General features: G+C 36.0%; 1 protein-coding gene across 2 annotated transcripts in view; it reads right to left on the reverse strand.

The window, feature by feature from the left end:
• Window positions 1-559: 559 nt before the first annotated feature.
• The window catches only part of LOC150089041 (uncharacterized), a 78,164-nt gene continuing 61,796 nt past the window's right edge, over window positions 560-16,927 (reverse strand). The window contains exons 7-9 of one of the 2 annotated variants that reach the window (XM_090371016.1): window positions 12,143-12,315; window positions 7,163-7,320; window positions 560-1,681 (exon numbers count right to left, since the gene is read on the reverse strand). In XM_090371016.1, coding sequence (XP_090227142.1) covers window positions 1,080-1,681; window positions 7,163-7,320; window positions 12,143-12,315 — 933 coding nt within the window. In that variant the 3' untranslated portion in view covers window positions 560-1,079. The remainder of the gene's footprint in view (window positions 1,682-7,162; window positions 7,321-12,142; window positions 12,316-16,927) is intronic. The other variant, XM_090371017.1, reaches the window with a different exon arrangement.

Genomic DNA, 16,927 nt, shown 5'->3' on the forward strand with positions numbered 1-16,927 from the left:
ACACACACACACACACACAGCAAAAAAAAAAAAAAAAAAGCTATGTTGTTAAACTTTTTACTCAAAAGATAAGTTTAAGAAAGGTTACTCAAAAGATAACTTTTTGAGTAACCCTCATATTATTATTATTTGGAAGACAGTCCAGATTTTGCAGAAAAGTGATCTGCATTAATAGTTTTATGAATTCAGATTTTTAAAAAATTTGCAGGTATACGCTGTTACATTTTTAGATTCTGAAGTGGCCAACTTTATAATTATCCTTTACACACATGTGGGCAATATACACATGTAATGTAATGTCATGATTAAAATGTCAAGTTTGTCCATTTTTCATCTAAATACCTCCTATACCTAATGAGCATGTACAGACATGAGTCAAAGGTGATTTTCCAACGTAAAACATTTCTACTTTCAATAAACTTCATTAGAGTTCCAATAATGACAAAAGAGCAGCCTGAAAATGTGAAATTATACACATCAATTTTATTGAATATGTGTATACTTTTTAGGAAACATATTCTAATTGATGAAGTAGAATCAAAAACATATCGCAGGAATTCTTAAAAGGATCACACTCACTTAATGAATACATTATAATAAACTGCAAACAACCATTATGCTACTGGCATCATAGATTATGACAGACTGGATTTATCAACATAGTTCAACAATGAAATAGTCTTTAGCAACAAGATTCGCATTAACAATTGGAATGAAAGTTATTTCCAAATATCTGTTATGGCAAGATCTGGCTTTGTACTTATGAACATTAGAATACCTGGAAGTAAATATAATATCAGCACTTTATCAGATTTTAAAATACTATTTTCACAACAAGGAAACATTTAAAAAATAGATGTTCTCTCTAAAAAATGAAAAGAAATTATGGTACATTATTAAGAACAGAAAAATGCCATAAGAATATTTCCAATTAACAACCAATTTTTCAGAGTTTTTGGTAAGTTAAACTTTTTATAGTCAAAAGTAATCAATGTCTATAAATTTAAGAACTTCATACTGGCTAATTTGATATTTTTATGTACAAAGTTGCATTGAATATATTTTGTTTGTATAAAGGTTTAAAAGTGAGTCACAACACAACTGATTTCATCTGATTCAAAAGATGAAAGACTGTCGATGTCATCTGATATATCAGAGTCTGGATCGAACAAACTAATACTGTCACAGTCACAATCATCATCATATATTCTTCCGTGCACAAGAACAGCACCAAGTTTCCATCGATATAACTCAAGTTCAAAATATTTAGCAAAATGCAGAGGTAGACCAAGTTTTTTAAGAAATAACAAAAGTTCTTCTAAAGATAAATGAAACAACCAAGAAAAACTTGGCTGCCTAGTATCACAGATAAATTCTAAATCTTCAGCACGAGAGGACTGTTTCCTTTTCTTTTTGAATGATTCTGTTTTATCAAAAATGCCATCCTCATACAAATCCTGGATACTATTTTCCTGACATAAATATGGTACACAGCTACAGAGAATTCTGCGAATACAAAGTTGCTTTAGACTAACAGAATGTTGACCAAAGAGATTTTGAGTAACATATTGTCCATCAAAAGATTCCTGAAGGAGCTTTCTATGCATGACAAATGTTTTCATCCAGTCAAGGAATGCCAGAAGACTGTTCAATATGTCTTCCACATGATCATCTAGATAACCTGCAAAATAAAATATCAAAGTAAGTTATCAATTATTCCAAAATTTCCTAAATGAATTCTGAAAAATGAATGAGAATAATTAATATTATATCAGACTTCTGTTTGTTCAGAATTACTAGTGTACCACGCTTAAACATAGCATTTTTCTAAGTATTTCTCTCCCCCAACCATCTCTTCCATCATGCAGTATGATTGCTATCTTTTGAGGTTATCTTTCTTATCCAATCTTCCTTACATTTCAAGAGATCCAATCTTCCTTACATTTCTAGGGTACACCTCTAAAATGGTGTTTGCAGGTCAACTGCTAGACAGTCCACCGAACCAAACCTATTGGTACCTTTTTAGGGGCATCTGGATCAACTAGAGTATAATCTTTCTGCCTCTACTGTGCCCAGATATTGACTGGAGAGATTCCGAGTAGTGTTTAATGCATTATTGAGATAGCGTTAAATCAAGGAGCTGGGTGTATTCTTGTGGGGGTGTACGCCACATCCAAAAATTTCATTACCTCCTACATGTAATGAAAAAGATCTAAACCTCCTCCATTCATTTCACAAATATATGTGGTCTCAGTTCCAATCTCAATAATGGCCATTTCCATTCATAGTCTGCTGACTCCACTTACTTTCTCTGACGGGATCCCAATTATCAGTTGCCTCAACCACTGCTCATCTCAAGTTTCCTAATTATTTGCTGTATGATTACTTTCACTTCAAAGATGGTATGTGCATGTATGTCTGTTCTGGTATTTTCCATCAGAGAATTAGTAATTTGGAATTTCCACTTTTTGATCTTTTCTGGTTTAAAATCTCTCTACCCAAATTCTGTCAAATTCATCTGTTCCTCTCTAAAGATCTCCAAGTTTCACTAATGACTTAGAACACTGACATTCTTTCTTTGAAACTCTACTTTTCTCCAGTCAAACTTTCCTAACAGTATGGTAATTTTCTTTGGCGATTTTAATGTTCACAACTCCATATGGTCGAGGCTTTTGCAATTACTTATGATCTCGTACAGACTGTTCATTTACCTACTGGAATTCTAGATAATCCTAACCAGAGAACCAACATGCTGGATCTTTTTCTTATGAACAATCCTTCCAAGTACATGGCTGAGGTGGGTGGTCCCCTAGGTATCCCAGATCACAACTTGGTGATGGTCCCTTCTCTAATGGAGCCTTTCTCTTGGGACCATTCTCAGCCTTGTTTTGTTTGCCATTATAAGAATGCAAAGTCGGATAATATGTGAGATTGCTATTTTTGTATTCCTTGGATTACTGTTTTAAATCTGATGTCAGTGTCTGCTCAGATTGTGTCAGTGAAATTATTCTTGTAGGTATGAAATCCTTTATTCCACATTCCACCATAAAATCTCATCCTTTATCTAAACCTTCGTTTTCAAATATGTGCTAAGGCTGTTCAAGGTAAAAATGTTACATATCACAATTGGCTTGCATCCAAATCACCAGGTTCATTTTCTGCCTACAGCAAAGCTCACAACAATTGTAGAGTAGTAATTTATCAGTCCAAATCAAATTTTGAACAGGTAAAGAGGAAAACTTGCTTCTTGTTGAAACAGCAACAGAGCATTCTGGTCTCTTGACAAAGCTATTGATCACAACCTTTTCTCATTTGCACTTGTAAGATATAAGATCTTACAAGTTAATTTAAATGATGATAGCGGGGTTGTCTTTCGCAAACTAAGAGATTAATTAGAAAAAAACATTAGATATAGTGATATTGAAAGATGAAAAAATGTTACAAATTTAATAAAATAAAGATAGTGGGTTTTTCACAAGGTGAGATTAAGTCAGGAGAAAATTAATTGAAGGGATGGGGTAAGCGTGAGAATAACTAGTAGCAGACGGATAAACTTGCAGCTCCCAATATACGAAAAAAAAACAGGGACAGCAGGAATAGGTAGCGGGGGTCATTTGTAAATAGGCGTGAAAAGGGTTGCTCAGGAGCAAACAATAGGATGGGAGGACCGGATTAGTCGAAGTGCTTCCTTTGGTCGGTGACACCATCAGACTAAACAGGAAGTAGGTGCATGTCAAATGTTCGGTTTCAAATTAAGACTGGAGTCTGGAAGGCAAGGTGCGAAAATGGAAACTGAGTGTTTGTGGAGGTGGCCGATCGACATCAAAGGGGCATACGGCCTGGGAAGAAAGTAAAGATATTCAAAAAGAAGGTTGGATCGCGTGCTAAAGGGATTGCATGGGAAAATGATATTAGTGAATGAAACGGAACGTAAATTTATATAGAAAGGAGAAGATTGGTTGAAATCCCGAATGGAGGTGGGCCAGTAAAAAGGGGTGGTATGGAATTCAGGGGAACAAAAAGAGAGAGCGCAGGACAGAAAGAGTTGTCTCTCGGAAAAACAAGAGAGGAGGAGAGAGGAGAGGAAATGTAGGGAGTGATAAAAAGGGGCCTAGACAGTAATAGGGAAAATAGTTAAGAGTAGAAGTAACGGGAAGGCCAAGGATGATAAGAAAACGGGGTTATGAAAGACGTATGTATGTTATTTGTATGTTATTTGGTTTTTAGGAACATTAGCAACTAAGGCCATATTGCTCTGGGATATGCAGTGGTCATTCACTGACCTTTCCGCATCCTCCGTACTTAGTGGTGACGGGCTCGAACCCTGGTCTAATCAAGAAGCGTGTGCTACGCACTGCTGCTCCTTCCCACCTGGCTACGGAGGCACCAGGGTTATGAATGACAGTTAAGTGTGCCAGGAAAGGTAACGACCTCTGGGAGCAAGATGCATCAGAATGATCTTTAGTAAAGCAAGAGTTGCTCATTCAAACTGGAGAAAGGACGCCAGACCCATGCAGCCAAGAGTTCAGGAAATTTATGTGAAGCTGATTCAAGCGTAAGCAGATGAAGGAGAGCCATAGAAGATAGCCTAAGATGGTAGCCTGAAACCTCCCTGGAAAGGAAAGAAAAGGATAGAAGTAGGTGAGCGATATATATTAAGTACCCTAAGTTAACAAGAAGGACTGTTAGTGAACTAGTATAGTATTTAATGAAAAGGGGGTAGCACTAGAGGGTAAATTTAAAGATAAATTATCTCTGAGGTAGATATACTAACAGAGTTTATTATGTTAAATGGGGTTAATGTATAATGCAAGAGAAACGAAGGAATGAGTAGTAGATAAGATTGATATAACAGATATAATGTGTTAGAAGGGTAGTAAAGTTTATAAGGAGGGATTCTGAATTATGTTTTAATGATAGTTAATTGAGTTATATGAGACACTCTGGATGATGTAATGTTTTATTGATGAAGATTGTTGGTTTATCTGAAAGACTAGTGACGAGTAGAGACTTTAGGAAAGTTAAGACTGGTCAACAAGTATATTGTAACAGAGTGGTGAGAACACTGAGCATAATAATGAAAGTAGCAAATTTGATTGTTAATATAAGAAACGGAATTGTATCCAGGAGTAATGAAGTGAGTATAGTGAATGTCTAAGTGTTAAGAGTTAGTTAAAGCAAGAAGAATGAATCAGGTGTTTTCACACAATGGTAAACTCAGATTATCTAGTGAATGGAAATGTAATGGGAATGATAATACAAGATACCTCTGAGACGACTTTGTATAATAGGACTGTATGTTTTCTTTTATTCAATTGTATATGATTTTGTATATGTGTATGTAATAAATTTCATGTTTTGTTTTCACTTGAGTCTTGTTAGTCTAATCAACACATGCCTTGCTTGCCTAGTTAAGAGCTTGTTCTCCCGCAATTAGGCGAGAGAATCCTGATCTCTGATTAAGGGGAAATCAATGGAAATTACACTCAAGAGCTTGAGAATCTTCTGTGATATTTGCAGAGCATAGCAGTCAAGTGGCAAAGAGTGGGGTCTTGTAGGAATGAGGGCACCTAAGAAAACCTGAGTTAAATGTATAATAAGACAAAGGAGATAATAATAAGAAAGATAAGAAAATCTAAATAAATATAAATAAGAAAAAAATCTTCTGTGAGATAAAATGGAAAGTGAGAAGTATATAAAACGAAAATAACATTTAACATTAAATACATTACTGCCCCCCCACATACTGCCACCTCAGTCAAAACCTGATGGTTCTATTTCCACTAGAGCTACAGATAAAGATGACTTACCAGCATCCTACTTTTCTTATATCTCTTGTACTGACGATCTTGGAGATCCTGTATTGATGTAAACCACCTCCTACCATCCCCAGCACACCCCACTCAAATGCCTAATTTGGTCTTGTGCCAAAAGGATGTCATAATTTTGAACAATCTCGATGCCAAGAAAGCTCCAGATCCTGATAGTATTTCTCTGGTTGTTCTCAAAACCTGTGCTCCTAAGCTTATTCCTGTTTTGTCACCTTTTTATACTTTCTTATTCTGGCGCTTTTCCTTCAGCTTGGAAATTTGCTTATATCCAGCCAATTCCTTAAAAGGGCAACAAATTCCTCCCATCCAATTATCATCCCAATGCACTCACCTCTACTCTTTCTAAAGTAACTCATGGGGTTTTTGTCAATGATATATAAGAATTTTGCTAGCAGGGATAAGGAGGTGATTATCCCCTTGTATAAGGCAATGGTCAGCCACACCTTGAGTACTGCATACAGGTCTGGAGGCCTCATTTTAAGAAAGACGTAAAGCTGCTGAAACGAGTACAGAGAAAGGCTCAAGTTTTGCAAATTGCAAAGTCTGGAGACTAGGCACCTGTGAGGTAATCTGATTGAGGTGTATAAGGCCCTGAATAGTTTGCACAAGCTCAATGCTGATGGGATTCTTCCTGTTGCTCAGATTCCGCATCTGAGGTGAGGGAGCATAAATTCAAATTGAGGAAAGATAGTCGTAGAATAGATGTGCAGAAATTTGCCTTTAGCCAGCGAGTGGTTGATTGCTGGAACAAACTTCCATCTGTCATTGTGGAAGTTGACAGCTTAAATAAATTCAAGGCTGAACTAGACAAATCACAATATAATGAAGGGATGGGTGAAACGGAAAGGTGTTACAGACATTTCATTTCAACTGAAAGAGGTTATCTAAACAACCAAAAGCTTTTATTTGTATGTATCTAATCTAATATATGTATATTTCCTATTGTTAAACCTGTCACAATCTATATTTTTGTATCCGTTTCGCTCTGAGCAACTGTAATTTAATAATAATAATGAATCCAGAGCACACAGGCCTCTTTAATCATATTGACATGTTTGTAAACTGTGTTTATTCTATGGTCAACACTTTGTTTGCATGATGGAAAACCCAAGCTTCTGGGAGAAATAAACCCCATCCTCAATCCAAGAACAACTTACTCATCGCAGAAAAATGTTTGGCATCAAAACCAAACAATTGTGTACAGCAGAACTCTGTATAGATGACATACGGTAAACTACTCATTATCATGATGCATGCACTATATATGAATAATGAAATGATTTGAAAAATAACTTTCAGAAAAACTTTCTAAAAGTTGTTCTATTACTTACCATGATCAATATAAAATGAGATATCACCGGGATTTCTATCATACTGGCAATTTTTAGTATATAAAAATGGAGCAGATTTCTTATATGGTTCTGAAAGTTTGTTTGTGATGTCATTTAGCATATTGGTTTCAATAACTGTAGCCAGAATGACAGGTATCCTAAAAATAAAAAATGCCATATCAATCACATTAAAAATATGAAACATATCATCCTTAATTTTAAAACCAAATCCCTATCTATTATAACGAGTACATCTCTAGACTCAGATGAAATCTCAACAAATTCGAGATATAAAAATAATCCAAATTATTCTGAAGTAACCTGACTTGCATTTTTAATACCTTTCGGATTTATATATTATTTAAGAATTTCAACACTATCCTTTATTCCCTTATAGGTATCACTGAAGTCAACCAATTGTATATAACTGATCTGATAAACACTAATATAGGAATGTTGCAAAAGAAGTGGATGCAAAGATAATGCTGACCTATTATATTTAGATTTCAATAAATCTTTTGATAATAGTCACACAAGACTGCTTTTAATATAAAGCGAAATAATGTAAACTTGTAGGAAGGTACTATTAGTATTAGCCAATAGAGTGCAAGAAAGCCACTGGCTTTTGCTGCATTGGCCAAAAAAAAAAAAAAAATAATAAAATTATGGGCTTCCCTCCTTACATATGCAGCTATCCAGCTGATCTTTGAATTTCTTCAAACTGTCACTTCAACTACTTGTGGAGGCAACTTTTCCAATCACCAACTTGCTGGCTAAAAGAAAACATCCTACAGTCAAGTCTAAACTTTTTCTCTGTAATTTGAGTTTATGGGCTGCTAGTTCTGGAATTCTTTATTACAGCAAAAATTCTGCCTTCATTCATTTTACTAACTCCTCCCTCACAAACCTCAATCAGGTCCCCTCTAAGGTGTCTGGTTGCCAAATTCTGTAGTCCCAAATAATCAAAGTCTGTCCTTGTACGGTCACACTCACGTCAATCTCACCAAGTTGCCCATCTTTCAACCCTTTCAAGAAGTTAATCTTGTTTTTAAGATGAGATCTTCACAGTTGCACACAGTATTCCAAATGTGGTCTTACAACTGCCTTATACAGTAAGATTATGCCTTCCCTATCTCTACACAATATTGTTTCATAAATGATCGAAAGGACAACATGGGCCTTCGATGCTCAAGAAACTTCATATCTGTCTGTATCGTAACTTTCAGACCCCACCAAGTTATAAGTTATTCTGGGGAATTTCTTCCCAGATATTTCTGTTTATTTTGGCTGCTGTTCAGGGGATGGGTACAAAACAGTCCAGTTAGCAAAGAAAACAGTGTTTCATTAACACCTAAACTCAGCAAGGTGTGAGCTGAGTGGCTGTAGCCTCCTATTCTATAACAATCAGCAGGCAAACACACTCTTGACTAGTGAAGCACTGAAAATTATGAAAAATGAATATTTATGCTAATTTTTGTTGGTCTATAAATATAACTGTAAAAATAAAAAAAGATTACTGAAGACTAATGAAATTTCCAGAAGCTTTTAACTCCCCAAGGCTATTTTGAACCAATTTCATAAGAAGATTTTTCTTTATTATTGATAGTCAACTTACCCCTGAAGTTTGACAGGAGAGTTCTGAATCACTCTGTGGGTAGCCAGATACATTATACAATTTATATATGTATGTAGATAGAGGTAGTGTTACATCAGGAACAATTATCTTATACTCTGATTGCACCACTTTTAGCATACAGTACAGCCCTGGATACATCATAGCAAACACTCCACCAGGTGCTGGAATATGTCAACAGATAATCATATTGCATCCCACAGTTGCTAGATCAGTTAAACATCACTGCAGCCCTGTGAAAAGAGGGCATTGTCTTGTTAAAAGACATGTTGGTAGTCTGGAAAGACAGTCACCATAAACAGGTACACATGGTCAGAAACGATGATCTCTATATGAGTCTCTAGTAAGGTACTCATTGATCATGAAACCCAGGGTTCCCCATCAAAACATGCACCCAGAATATTAAGCTCTCTGCCAGCCTGTACAAACCCACTTTGTATAGCAGGGCTTGAAAGCCTCGTGTTCAGTACATGTGCAAGTCTGTCCAAAAGGTGCAGTTGGAAATGTAATTCATTGGACCAGCAATCCATTTCCAATTCGAGTCATCCACTATCCAATGGCTCCACTTGAGCTGTGCATTTGCTTGTTGCAGGTCATCAGCTGTGACAACATATGTACAATACATGGTCCACATACAGATTAATTAACGATATCCAGATCAAAAACAAAAATATTATTGCTAAAGGGAAACCTATCTGTTTGTAGAGGACCTGAAGTTTAACATTGACAAATGCATAGTACTGCATATGGGTAGAAGCAACCTCAGAGGAACGTACCAACTATGTGGTACTACACTTAGGGTGGTAGAAAATGAAAAAGACCTGGGAGTAATTGTGCAGTCAGATATGAAGTTTTCTGAGCAATGCAGACAGGCTGCAAGAGCAGGTCATGGGGTTTTGTCAATGATATACAAGAATTTTGCTAGCAGGGAAAAGGAGGTGATTGTCCCTCTGTATAAAGCAATGGTCAGGCCATGCCTTGAGTACTGTGTACAGGTCTGGAGGCCTCATTTTAGGAAGGATGTAGATTTGCTGGAGTGTGTACAGAGAAGGCAACAAGATTGGTGAGGGGAATGAAGGAATCCTCTTACTAAGAGAGGCTTAAGTTCTGTAAATTGCAGCGGCTGGAGACTAGGCACTTGTGAGGTGATCTGATCGAGGTGTACAAGGCCTTGAATGGGTTGAATTCTGATGGAATTCTTCCACTTGCTCAGATTACGAACCATAATCACGGGGTATAAATTCAAATTGAGGAAAGAGTTGTAGAATAGATAGAAATTTGCCTTCAGCTAGCAGGTGGTTAATTGCTGGAACAAACTTCATCTGTTGCTGTGGAAGTTGATAGCCTAAATAAATTTAAGGAGGAACTGGACAAAACTTTTAGAGGGAATGGTTGTGGGAATTTTTTTTTTTTGGCTGATGCTACATAAGCTCATACACTTGCTTCCTTGCCTCTATTACTATTACCTTGTGAGCTGATTGGTTGTGAAAGTTCAGTCTGTTAAGATTAAATATCTTGGCATCTTCATTGACAGAGTTCGATTAAAAACCCATATCAATTTTCTATCTGAAAAGTTTCAAAATTTTTTAACATGATAGGAAGAATTACTAGGAAGGATTGCGGTATTAGAGGTAGCACACACTATCTCTTCTTTATGACTGTGTTTTCCTTCCTATTGTTTCTTATAGTATCTCAGCTTGGATAGACTGTGTTAATTTTAAAAAAAATATGTAATAAAACTGTATTCCATTCAGAAGATGATGCTCCTGAAGATGGCTCTAGTTTGTAGAACTGTTTCCACTGATGTGCTACAGATTGTCACAAGGAAAATGCCAATTGATATCTTTCTGCTTTACAGAGTAATGACTTTCAACATTCTGCGTGGATGGAACTCCTTTTATTATTAGTGATCTCGAGTTGCATTTGGCTAATGATCCTAAGAATGAGGCCAAGCAAATCTTAGATATCTTAATGACTCTTCGGAATCAAAAATGGGCTAACTCAAATAAAGGTGAAATAACTCATAGGCTCTTTTCCTCTGTTGTTGATGTTCCACCAGAAAAATGGTTTGTGCCTAATCTACAAACTATGTTTTTATTAATGGGTCATGGCTCATTTTTAGCAAAGCTGAATTAGCTGGGTGTATCGGTAAGGTCACAGTGTCACTGCACAGCTCTGGAGACATGGAGTCATGTTTTATATTAGTATCATAAGTACCCAGATCTCAGAAATTAATTTTTATTTGCTAATCCTAATCCTGGTCACCTGACTGAGTGCAATGAGGCTCAATTAATTAAGACTGAGGAAGATTTTCAGGCTTTTCAAAAATTATCCAAGAAATTATTCCCGAGATCAGTGCTGCTTGAACTTGAGGAAAGAACAGTAGAAGGCTCATAGACTATTGACATGAATTCTGTGTAACAGTTTAAGATGCTGAAATAAACTGTGTAATTGACCTTGTAGTTAATGATCATCATGTTCCTTTGTAAACAGGGTAATCTTATTGGACAATTTATGTAGTTACTTGTGACCATACTGCTATTTATCTTCATCTCATGTTGACTTCGTAAGATCAGTGGCTCCTTGTGTCATGTTTGGTCTTATTCATGTCATATGGGTAATTGTGCCATGTGCTTGTTTTGCGGTTCCTTGTGCCACAATTTATATTTCTGACTAGTTCTAATATGTGATGTGATTTTTTGTCTGGACTATATGTTCATTTCACTTTTTGACATTGTAATTCATATGACTTTGAATCTGTATATTATCTGTATATAATATATTATGTATGTATGTATATAGCAGATTTGCCAGTTTCTGGCTAGTGGCCACTTGTTAATAAAAATGTAAATGTAATGTATACATACAGATTGAAATCAACTGCCTATAGTCAACTGCTCCAGTGGAGTTCTGTTGGACAGTACAATGTGTCCCCCCCCCCACTGGCTCTCTGGTCAATGTGTGACTGGCCTGCACAAGACCCCTGGCTAGTGGAATGTGTGGAAACAGTGGACCATTGGTGTCAGATTAGCAGTGGGCAAGATACTTGCCCCTGCTAATTGTAACTCAGTTAGGTAATTTCTTCTGTCCATTCTTCATGTGGAACATGGTCTATTGAATGACTAGTGCTAGGCTTTTTTCTTGTATGTGTGTGCTGCCTGCTGGTGGATGCCATGCATGAAGTTATGATTAAGAGTATTTTCAATGCAAAACAAAATAAATCTCAATATATGTATATACAAATATCTATAATACAAACGTATATTTGTATTATGAGACAATCATAAACCTTTATACATATAGATTTTTGTTCTATCCTAAATATTATTGTCCTAAACAAAACTCACTCTTCTAATATTAAGACATCAAGAGAAAGGTCTTCTGGATCAGCAACAACATATGCACAGCCTAAGGTTTTCATACTAGCTCCAGTATTGAGGAGTTTGCTAGCCATCTGCCACCAGAAAGAACTCATACATAACCACAAGGCATTTTCATTTTGACAATTGCTAGCATTCACCTAAAAAAAAATAAAATAAATAAAAATTAACTATAATTTTGAAATGTGCAATCAACATAAATGAGACTAATATTCATAAGTAAAAAAAATTATATAATTACTTTGACTTCCCTTCTTTTCCCATTAAGCATGCTGCTTGTTGGGAAAGGACAGATCACCTTTCCATTTTTTTTTGCCTTCTTCTGCTTCATTTGCTGATGGGTCTGCAATTATTTACTATTTTTGCCCTTTCATTATCCATCCTATTTATATGGTTTTTCATTTTCTTTTCTATTATATATCCATTCATTAATAGGTTGTATTTAAATTTCCTTACTTTTAACTTTATCTCTTAATGTTTTATTAGTTATTTTCTGTAGGATTTTAATTTCTATTGTTTATTTTTTGCTGTTGTACCTGTTGTCTCAGCTACATATGTCATTATTATAAGTTTTGCTATAGTTTTATACAAGTTTTATATTTTATATAGTTTTATATTCAATTAATGTTTGGATTATCCAAATTTGGATAATCCAAAGCCCCAGGCCGCGAGAGATTTAGACAACATACAAGTTAGTGCAAACGCATCATATTAGTATGCAGCTAAACTCTGAATTAGCAAAGATATGCAAAGGCGGCATCGTTTAAGTTATATCTCATATTGTGAATACCTTCACAACGAGTTGCCATGATATTGCACTACTTTGAATAAGTAACGCTTCACCAAAGGAGAAGACTGTTGTTATTTATTCTCAGCAGATACCACTACCCAGATGGCACCATTTCAGGGCTATTTGGCCCTTCTTAGGTGGGTGGGTAGGTACCCAGTGATGCAATGATGACAAAACAGTTATGAAGTATAACAGTTATTCTTCTTAAAGTTACTTTTTGGAATTAAAGAATAATTGACACACACCTCTCATTACTTAATAAAATATAATTAATTAGAATACCTGTGGCAAATATTTTGCCAAAATTGTTTCTGAGAAGAAGTGCAGATTAACATCGAAGTAATTAAAAAAATCTTTCCCTTGGCTCCCTTCGCTGCTATTTAATGTCAGTGAAAAGGACTTGGGTAAAAATGCAATCTGATAATTTTTTACATATATGGCTATATTTTCCTTTAAAAAAATTATAATTATTGCATAAAAATTATCTGGAACTGGAAACTGCTATGTAAAGTTATCCACGAGCAAAAATGTCAACTTTGTTGAAAGTCTGACCCTGAGATTTGTTGATTGTGATGAAAAGCTAAGAAACTGTCTTCTCTTCAAAGTAAATGGCAAGTTAGTTTCACTGGGAACCAAATCAATTCTTGGGATTTGAAAATTGGTTGGAAAATTTATTTATTTTTTTTTTTATCAATTTTACTGCTAAATATAATCTATTGCACAAGGAATCAAGTTAAAAGCTTGTTTAGTCTTTGAGTTATTCAAATTCAAAGAGTGTTCTGGACAGAGGGACATAAGCAAATTATTATACAGATCAATGGTTCTCAAACTTTTTAATGTGAAGACACCTTAAATCCATTATGAAAAATTCCTGGCACCCGCAGCACCAGGTGCATGGGCCGCTGGCAGAATATTTTGTAAGGTGGCGCACATGTGGAAGGGCAATGAGGGAATTTTTTTTTTGAAAAATGCACAAAAAAACATTTGGCTTTTGGTATAGGATTTTTAAACAACATTTTTTTTTATTTAAAAATTGGCCTCATACTGCATTTTATGCACAATTTCTTTATCTCTAACAATAATAAATTGTATGAAAAAATCTGAATTAAAGAAATAATATTTGATTGTTTTTTCATTCTTATTTTAATGTTTTTAGAACAATAAATACATTTTCTAATTTATATCAAGAAACTAAAATAATTCAAAATTAAAAAAAAAAAAAAAAAGCAATACAAAATTATATCATTTGCTAATATTACTCCACAAACAATACACATAGGATTAGGTGCAAAACTATCATCACACCATGTAAACCCCATTTCTAAGTTACATTTTTTGCTGTTGTACCTGTCTTGATACATACAAGTTTTTTCTTTTTTATAGTTGAACATTAGCATAGGCATATGATGCAAGAAAGCATCAGCCAAAAAAAAAAAAAAAAAAAACACCCCACTCCCATTTCACCCCTCCGTTCGCTCGAAATACCTGTCCAGTTGAGCCTTAAATTTGTTTAGGCTATCAACTTCAACAACAAGTGATGGAAGTCGGTTCCACCAACCAACCACCCGCTGGCCAAAGGCAAATTTCCGCACATCTATCCGACATCCGTCCTTCCTCAATTTGAATTTATGCCCTCTGAGCTGATTATTCTGAGCAAGATGAAGAATCCCATTGGATTGAGCATGCTCAAACCATTCAAAGCCTTATACACCTCTATCAGATCACCTCTCCAGTGCCTAGTCTCCAGACTCTGTAATTTGCAAAACTTAAGCCTTTCTTCGTAAGAGCAACCCTTTGTTCCATTCACTAATCTTGTTGCCCTTCTCTGTACCCTTTCCAGCAGCTCTACATCCTTCTTGAAATGAGGCCTCCAGACCTGTATACAGTACTCAAGATGTGGCCTAACCATTGCCTTATACAAGGGAATAATCACCTCCTTATCCCTGCTAGAAAAATTCCTGTATATCATTGACAAGACACCATGAGCTACTCTTGCAGCTCGTCTGCACTGCTCAGAGAACTTCATATCTGCCTGCGCAATTACTCCCAGGTCCTTTTCATTCTCCACCACTGTCAGTGTAGTACCGCAGAGTTGATACGTTGCTCTGGGGTTACTGTTTCCCATATGTAGTACTTTACATTTGTCAATGTTAAACTTCATTTGCCACCTCTCAGCCCATCTGTTCAACCTTTCCAGATCCTGTTGCAGCAGCATAGCGTCAGTGGTGTCCTTAACAACCCTGCCAACCTTTGTATCATCTGCAAACTTGGACATTAAACTTGATATCCCATCATCAATATCATTCATAAACACCGAAAACAACAACGGACCCAACACTGAACCTTGAGGAACTCCACTAATAACATTAGTCCACGTTGAGCAGTGTCCATTGATTACCACTCTCTGTCTTCTGCCACTCAACCATCCCCTTATCCATAGCAGCAATTTGCCTCCAATGCCACACTGCTCCAATTTGTGCAGCAGTCTTCCATGTGCAACAGTATCAAAAGCCTTTCTAAGATCCAAATATATAATATCAAAGTTATTCCCTGCATCCAGTTCTTTTGTGACTACATCATAGTATCCAATCAAATTGGTCAGGCAAGACCTGCCCTTAACAAAACCATGCTGCGTCTGAGCTATAACTGAATTCTTGTCTAGATGATCCTGCAGTGCTTCTTTAACCAGTGCCTCCATTAATTTACCTGGAACAGAAGTTAAACTAACAGGTCTATACAGTAATACCCCGACTTACGCTACCCCGATTTACGCGAACTCGGAGTTACACGGTTCTAGATTTTTTCGTTTGGCAACGCTGCCGCCCACTATCTTCAAGGTCGTTTTTCATATGTTATCGATATACGGTGCGACGGCGGAGAATGAGAGCGAAAGATGAACAAAATTCAACTTTGCTGCTTTTATGTTTTTTATATCAGTGAAGGGGAAACACATTTCACCATAATAACATAAAAATCAACACAATTCCAGCTATCGGTATAATCGCAAATGCAATTAGATCGAGTTTACTACCAGTTTATAACAGATTTCACTAGCAGAAACGCAACTGGATTTTTATTGTTTTATGGTAGTAACCCCTAGAAATGTGAGGTGCTAATAGCGTATCTCTGCCTTTATGGTGTTGTTTATTCAGTTGCTACATGCGCGCAGCTTTGTTTATGCGTATCAAGCGTGCCTCCTCGTTTTGTAATTGTGCTTTATTCCCTAAAAATTAGTAAAATACTTAATTATAAGGTGTGAAAAGGAAGCATCCTGGTGAAGACACTGCAGATTCAGAGAGAAAAAGAAAAGCAATTATCGATAAACAGAGGCGGACTGGGTCAAAAATTCTTACCCAGGAAAATTTATAGTGACCTCATACTATGGTTTATGGCCAAAATCACACTGGCCCACCGTGGTTTCCCCAGTAAGGCTTATGGCCAGTCCGCCTCTGTCAATAGAGAAAAAATATGAAACTGTGAAACGCTTTGAGCGAAATGAAAGACCATGTGATATTGCACGTGCTACAGGCCTAAATGAAGCAAAGGCGAAAAGTACATGGAATGGAACGAAGAACGCGTTATAGCTACAAAGCAAGGAATAAAAAAAATTATTAGCTTGCTGCGAAGAAATTCTGCGTGAAAAAAAGAACGCGCTGTGTCGTCAGACGAATTTGTTAGATTTTATGAAGCCATTGACATCGAAATAACTTTTTAACGTAAGTCATTTGTTTTTTTAATACATATTTTGTATTAATATGTATAAAGAACTGCAATTTTATTAATATTTTTCTTCTAAACTAGTGTTTTTGTTAGTCCTTGGTCCCAATTAAGCAAAATTTATATGTATTTATATGCAAAGTTGTACCCCGACTTACGCGATTTTCGTCGGACCCACCTATCGCGTAACTTCGGGGTATTACTGTAATTACTTGTGTCAGCCTTTGATCCTCCTTTGTGAATTG

The sequence above is a fragment of the Mastigoproctus giganteus genome, chromosome 3 (assembly GCF_048544385.1).
Source record: "Mastigoproctus giganteus isolate SK-2022 chromosome 3, ASM4854438v1, whole genome shotgun sequence".
NCBI classification, from domain to species: Eukaryota; Metazoa; Arthropoda; class Arachnida; order Uropygi; family Thelyphonidae; genus Mastigoproctus; species Mastigoproctus giganteus.